Source organism: Falco biarmicus, chromosome 4 (genome assembly GCF_023638135.1).
Source record: "Falco biarmicus isolate bFalBia1 chromosome 4, bFalBia1.pri, whole genome shotgun sequence".
NCBI classification, from domain to species: Eukaryota; Metazoa; Chordata; class Aves; order Falconiformes; family Falconidae; genus Falco; species Falco biarmicus.
Window position 1 is genome coordinate 66,057,743 of NC_079291.1, and position 7,091 is coordinate 66,064,833.

General features: G+C 58.3%; 1 protein-coding gene across 15 annotated transcripts in view; it reads right to left on the minus strand.

Annotated features, from left to right (window-relative positions):
• Positions 1–6,728, minus strand: part of PIP5K1C (phosphatidylinositol-4-phosphate 5-kinase type 1 gamma) — a 47,136-nt gene extending 40,408 nt beyond the window's left edge. For 14 of the 15 annotated variants that reach the window (XR_008821304.1, XM_056335217.1, XM_056335216.1 and 11 more), the window contains exon 1: positions 6,446–6,684. Coding sequence is in view for 14 of the 15 variants with exons in the window: in XM_056335217.1 (XP_056191192.1) it covers positions 6,446–6,545 (100 nt within the window). In the remaining variant the exon portion in view is untranslated. Of the gene's footprint in view, positions 1–6,445 lie in introns of all 15 variants that reach the window. The other variant, XM_056335221.1, reaches the window with a different exon arrangement.
• Positions 6,729–7,091: the final 363 nt, after the last annotated feature.

The window sequence follows — 7,091 nt, forward strand, 5'->3', positions numbered from 1 at the left end:
GCTCTGCTGAGAAGGTCAGGACTGATCAGGATCAAGACCAAACTCACTTCACACAGGCCATCGGTTCAGCTTTTGTACGTGACCCTCTTCTTTCCTGCGCTTTTGTTCTTTCATTTCAGCATCCAACGGCCTTTTGTTTCCAGCCCCTCGCAGTGCCTTGATTTACCTTTCTGCTACGCTCCTGTTGTCTCATTGCCACGAGCGCATTCACGCAGCGGAACGGGAGGGCAGCCCTGTGCAGGGGCTCAGCACAGCACCTGTTTTCATTACAGCATCCTCCCAGTTGGAGGAAAACACAAGTGGCTGCACTTGCTTGTTGGTCGAACACAGATCGGTGCACCATCAGTAGGCAGCAAACACAGAGAGGGTGCTTGTGCCAGGAATTCTGCTTTGCCAAAGACTTATAGAAAACGACAATATTTTGCTCCTTTGAGTTTCTGCACCAGCCGCAGATGGATTTAGAAACGGCAAAATCCCACACAGAGATATTGCCCCAATAGCAGCTGCTTATTGGGAACCCACACCAAACAGCTAGAGCTTTGCACCTGTGTCATGCTTTAAAAACACCCGCTGCCCGGCCCCACAAATGTGATCACAGACATCCAGTCCAACGTGCAGTTCTGTTCTTGGGCACATTCACAAGGCGACCCAGCTTTGTAGGCCTAGAAGGCAACAGCTTGGGAGATAGCTGAAGGAAAGCGACACTGTCAACTGGGATATTAAACAAATTAAATTTAAAGGGGGCTATCAAGAAATTTTGGTTAGAGACCTCTAAAGACTTAACGGGGAAACAAAAAACCTCCACCCTAGGCCTTCTTCTACTGTTCTGCTGCTATTTTTGAGTTAAAACAGACACTGTCACCCTGCACCCCACACATGCATCTTCGAGAAAAGGAGGTGCCAAGGCCTCCGCTTTAAACTTTCCAGAATCTATAGAGCATGCCTCAAAACTGGCAGCCTGCTCCGATAATACCTGCTGCTCCTGCCAGCTCCCCCGCAGGCTCTGGGGGAGATCAGGGGGGTGCACCCACAGGATCAGACCATCTGGGGAGGGCAGGACCTGCTTTGGCTCCTGCCTTCGTACAGCCAGGCTGCGAGAGAGAGCATCTCCCACGAGTGACATGACCAGCAGCTCCGTCCCTGCGCTGCTGGTGGGAGCAGAGCGTGCAAAGCAGCCTGCTGAAGGGCATTCCCACCTAAGCACAGCCAAATCCTCCTTGCGCTGGGAGTCAGCTAACACTTCCCGCTCCGACTCCACTTCTGACAGTCCCCAGCGCCGTGCAAAAGGTGCAACATTTTCTGACTGGTGAGTTGCAAGTTAATTATACCCAAATAACACCTGCAGTTCCCACATGCACACGTGGGAACTGATCTCATGCTGGTAAGGTCCCAGAGAGCACGTGGGTATCACATCCATGTCAGGAGCAAGGCGCCGGCCAGGCTTCTACATATGAATCCCGGTCTACAGGAAGATGCTTGGCAGCCCCAAAAGATGGATGGGAATAATCAAAAGTGACAAAGATGTAAGTGTGCGATGAGAAGGGCTCTCTGAGCCTTTGTCACAGGATTGCCCAGCCTCAGCAGACCTATTTTTGGGCTTGACTGGCTGTGATTGAAAGATGTGTTCATGAAAAAAGCAAGCACCGGAATTCCTGCTGCTGCTTTTCAAGCTGCAACCACCTTATATGGGAAAATCATATTTAATAAGATTGTGCATCTGGCCAGAGCCCATAATGGGCATGTCAGCAAATCAGCAATCGTTCCCAAGTTATGCACTGCTCATCCTGAACCCACTCAGGCCATCCCCTGAGGAGCCCCCCTGGAGAGGCCCAGCAAGCTTCCCAAGTGGGATGCGGCAGCAGCAGCTTTGCCAGCCGCAGATCCAGCAGCGATATAACAGGCTATTATATACAGGTCAATGCCAAATGCTAGTTAACGAAAATCAAATTAATCATTCTTTGTCCTGGGTTCTCCGGGATTCATTCTCCAGCCTGTCCTGACACCGATATGGACGGGCGCAACATCCTTCGGGGCAGTGCCCAGATCTCCCTGCCGCACCAATACTGCCCTTCACAGCTCCCAGGCCAAATAATCCCAGCTTCCCGATTTGTTTCCAGCCGATTCATATCTTAAAGGACAATTAATTTGCCAGAGCAGCCTGAATTCTATTTTCATTGCCCTCCTCCTTCCCTGCAGCTGAGCTGTGACTTATTGACTGTGAAGTAACTGCAGGGTCTTTAGAAGTTCAAGGCGCGGGGTGCTTTTCTGCCTGTTTTTGCCTGACTGACTCCCTCTGTAATCATCTTCGCTAGCACCGTTTCACGGGAAAGAGACATGTGACATCCAACTAAGCTGTGAACCATAATCATGCTGGGGATGATGTTTACATTTGATTTTTCCTCAAGCTGATAAGCTCTCTCCAATTTCCCTCTCCATCACGTTGGTATGGATTGAGCTGCTTGTGCCCTACAGGGTGGAATTCTTCTCTTATCTCTAATCTGCTCACTGAAAAAATTGCTTCCAGCAACCCTTCAAAAGTCACTTCAAAGTGGGAAGAGCTGCAATACCGTTCTTCCTCTGTCACAATCAACACTCTCCCAGTGCTTGTTTCAGATGGCCTTACAGGTGCTGCCAGCATCCAGCACGCTCAGCACCAGCAGCTGGGGCCAGGATCTCCACTTTGCCATCTCCAGCTCCGGGTACAGCGAGACAGCTGTTGAACAAGAGATAAATACTTACTAAATCATTTCAGCTCCCTCAAGCCGAGGAATTCAACCCTGAAGAACACATGGGAAGTTTCTGCCCAGGCTCAAACCCATAAATGATAGGCAGACTGCAAACCATAAAATGGGAGAGATGAGAAATGGAAATAAATTGGATGTCAACCTGAATACCCCATCAAACTGAGAATTTCCACCTTTGCAAGGAGATGGTGGAGACCAGCTTTGCCATCAGTTTTGTATCAACAGTTCTTCAATAATTTAAGGTTTCCAGACCCTCTGTCTCCAGGCTGCATCCAGGTAGAGGGATAGCAACGTGCCCTCTCCTCACCCAGCTGTTTTGAGGGCCGGGGCTCTCCAGCTTGAATGATCCTGGTGCTCGCACGCACACAGTGCCCCAGCACACCGCCTCTGCTCCTGCCAACAGCTCTGCTATCGCCACCAGAAACAGCAAACAGCCCCTTACTGCAGCCCCTTCCCAGGGCAAGAGGGTGCAGATTCAGGGAGGGGGCACAGCTGCCATTTATACCCATCAGATTTTGAAACTCCCCCTTTGCAACCACAGCGGTTACAAAACTTTTAAAAACCTCAAAGCTGGGTTCTCGGAAAGAGATGAATTGGGCCTGTGTGTTCATGCATGAGCCCAGCTGCTTGCACTAAATGAGATTTTCTCCCTCAAAGCACATTATGAGACTTCCAAAAGCTCCCTTCAGAAGACTCCATGCCTTCAGTCAAACTACTGTCAAGGTTTCCCTGACTTTCAGCCCCTCTCCTCCATCCATTTTACTCCTGTACCAGACTGACTGGCTCCCCTCTCGGTATTTACTGAGCGCTTGGGGAAGGTCTTTGCTGACCTGACTCACAGTCTGGATTAACCCTGCCACATTCGTTTAGCAAGAGCACGACGCACAGACGTCCTCACTCTCCGGCAAAGAGCCGGAGAGCAGATTTTCTGCTATGTTGGTAATCCTTCATCAACAGCACCAGCATTAAGGTGAGTAGCACAAAGCACCTGTATAGGTGGCTCACGAGTATTTCACCACCTCCACCGCTGCCCCAAATAGCAGCGAAGGCATCAGTGCTGCGTGTACTAAATGGGGTTTTGTCACCATCATCTGCAAAACAGTCAATAAAACAGGGCAGCATTCGGCACACCCCCCCCACCATGCTCCCAGGCACATCGCTCTGGTGTCCAGCACTCCCACCTGCTGTAGCAAGGACCACCGAACACACTGACGTGCTCTGGCAGCCTCGACCCCAAACCTGCAGCACAGCCCACCCTGTGTGCTGGTGTAGCCATGCCTTCGTGCCCAGCCCACCGAGGGCCACCTCCTGTCCCCCCAGGTTTTGTTCTCTCCCAGAAAACACTCATTAGCCGTCGTGCATGTTGTCTCCAGCCCTCCTGGGAGCTCCAGTTGCAAGTGCAGCTGAGGCCAAGTGACACAATCTGGATGCAACCCAAGTGAGGAGTAAGCAACCTGACTCGAAAAATCAAAGCATCGGTGAGATTACTGGCTCTGTTTCATCTTTTTTACTATCAGCTGAAGGTAAGACAGCCCATGGGTTTGTAACCTCAGATTTCCTTGCAAAGGGAAGACACACTCCCTACTTAAACCCCTCCTGAGCAACAGCTTCCACAGCCACCTTGTCTTGTCCTGAGCAACAAGCCTCTAACCTCCCCAGCAAACAGAAAGGCAACAGAGAAATCAGAAGGACGAGCAATATTTTAACTGTTCCTCAGCAAGAGGTTGTCTGTTTTGCTCCCTCAGCCTCACAAGCTGGAAGCCCACCAGCCGCACCACAGCGTGCTGGGAGAACACTCCTGAAATAAAAAAAATAAAAAAAATGATAAAAAAAAAAAAAAAAAAAAGAGGTCTGAGCAGTGGGTGGGGAACACTGCGAGCAGGCTCCGGGAAGGCAAGCTGCACACAGCCAGCCTCTCCATTTTCCTTGCAGCACCGAGGTATGGAAGCAGGGAGGCTGAAGACAGCTTGCCACTTTCCTAAATCTCAGCACCTTACCACAAATTACACATTACATCCAGCCCCCTCCCCCCCCCACCCGCTGTGGCAGATGACATCTATGAAAATCACAGCTTCCCCTGTAATTTGTTGGTTTTGCGAGGAGCTACTGATCCTCATTTAAAGGCTCGAAGACAAGGAGGTTGCTGTCATAACACAACCAAAACCCGTCTACCTCATAGCAGGCGCTGAACGAACTCCAGGCTCAGGCAGGTGCCGCGGAGCTTCACGTCAGGCCCACAAAGGAACATGTCAACCCAACGACCGAGCGGGGCTATACGATCACACGCCAAACCCAAGCTAGCAATTTTGAGGTTGTTAACGAACTCTAAATGATTAGGCAGCGGAGGCAGGTGCACGTGCACAGCCCCACATATCTGATCCTGCCAAGCCAGAACCCCCCATCCCTCGGTCCTGGCGGTGCTGCCAGGCTGGGGATGGCTCCCTACCCCCGATAACCGGCCTTGCCAGCTCGCCGCCACCACAGTAGGAGCACTGGGAGCTGCAGCAGCCCCCTGAGCAGGGCAGCTCCCCCCTGACCCTCCCTGCTCCCCTCCAGGAGCAGGACAGGCCCACCCCCCCAACCTTCCTGCTCCCCCCAGAAGCAGGGCACCCCCCCTCCTGTCCCTCCTGCCCCCCCCCGGACCAGGGCACCCTCCCTCCTGCCCCCCCCCCAGGACCAGGGCACCCCCCCTCCTGTCCCTCCTGGCCCCCCCCCCGGACCAGGGCACCCCCCTCCTGTCCCTCCCGCCCCCCCCTCCTGTCCCTCCCGCCGCCCCCCCCCCCCCCCCCCGGACCAGGGCACCCCCCCCTCCTGTCCCTCCCGCCCCCCCCCCCGGACCAGGGCACCCCCTCTCCTGTCCCTCCCGCCCCCCCCCCCCGGACCAGGGCACCCCCTCTCCTGTCCCTCCCGCCCCCCCCCCGGACCAGGGCACCCCCTCTCCTGTCCCTCCTGCCCCCCCCCCGGACCAGGGCACCCCCCCCCCCCCCGACCAGGGCAGCCCCCCTGCCCCACCACAGCCTGCCCCGCAGCCGAGAGGGGGGCACACGGCCGCGGATCCCACTCGCCGGGCCAGTGGGTACTCCGGGGCCGGGGTGACCCGCTCCTGCGGAGGCCAGGATACCGCCACAGCCCCCCGGGACCGCCCGCGGCGGGGGGCCGGCGGGAAAGCCCCGGAGCCGGGCAGGCCGCCCCGTGCCCAGCACGTTGCTGCTGGGGTCGCAGCTCCCGGCCCCGGCAGGCACCGGCTCGGGACGCCGCGGGGCAGGAACCAGGGGGCAGCCCTAGCCCGGGCGCCCCCCGCCCGGTGCCCGGGGAGTCCCTGGCCAAGCGGCAGCCCCGGGGGGCGGAACCACTCCGGGTCCCCGGTGGGGTTGGGGGTGGGCGGATGGGGACCGGCAGTTGGACGGGACCACGCGGTGCCCCGAGGATGGCACACTCCGGGGGGCGTGGGGGGGCTGGACTGAACCACTCCGAGCCCCCCCCCAGGGGATACAAGGCACAATACGGGGGGCCCGGCCGGGAAGCACCACTCAGACGCCCCCCGGGGGTTGCAACTGGGCTAAACCATTCCGGGCCCTCGGGGGGACGGGACACGGGGACACACACTCCCGGGGCCCGGCCGGCAGCGGGCCTCGGGGGGCGGCGACACGCCAGGGAGCCCGGCCGAGGGTACCGGCCGCTTGGTGCTCGCAGCGCGTTACCTCCTGCCGCGTCCAGTCCCCCCACGCCGGCCTCCGGGGTGATGGCACCGGCACCCGCCACGGCCGAGCCTTCTGCCTCCTCGGGCACCTCCAGCTCCATGGCCGCCGCGAAGGCCGCGGGCAGGGCAGGCCCGGGGCAGGACAGGCCCAAGCCCAGGCCCGCGCCCGCCGCCGCCGCCGCGCTGCTCCCGGCTCCGGTCGCCGCCGCTGAGGAGACTGGGAACGGGGGGGACCATAGAGCGCGGGAGGTGCCGCGGCTAGACACGCCCCAGCACCGCAGGGCGGAAGGGTCCGCGGCCAGCACCGGAAGTAGTGCCGTCCTCTTCCGCCGGAATCAATCGCGACGTGCGCTGGCTGTCGTGATGGTCCGCCGGCTGTGGGACCGGGACCGGGACTGGGACCGGCACCCGCCTGGGAGGCGCGGGGAGAGGGCTGGGGCCTGGCGCGCCGTAGATGGGCGAAGAAACCACCCCCCCCCGCCGTCCTCTTTAGCGGGCGGGAGGCACCGTTGAGCCGCGGCGGGGCCAGGCCCTGTCCGTCGCCATGGCAGCGGGGGCGGGCCCGGGGGCGGGCAGGTGTGCGGGGCTGGGCCGCTCCCGAACCCCGGCACCGCGGGGGCCGGGCCCGATCGCCCCTAGCGCGGCCC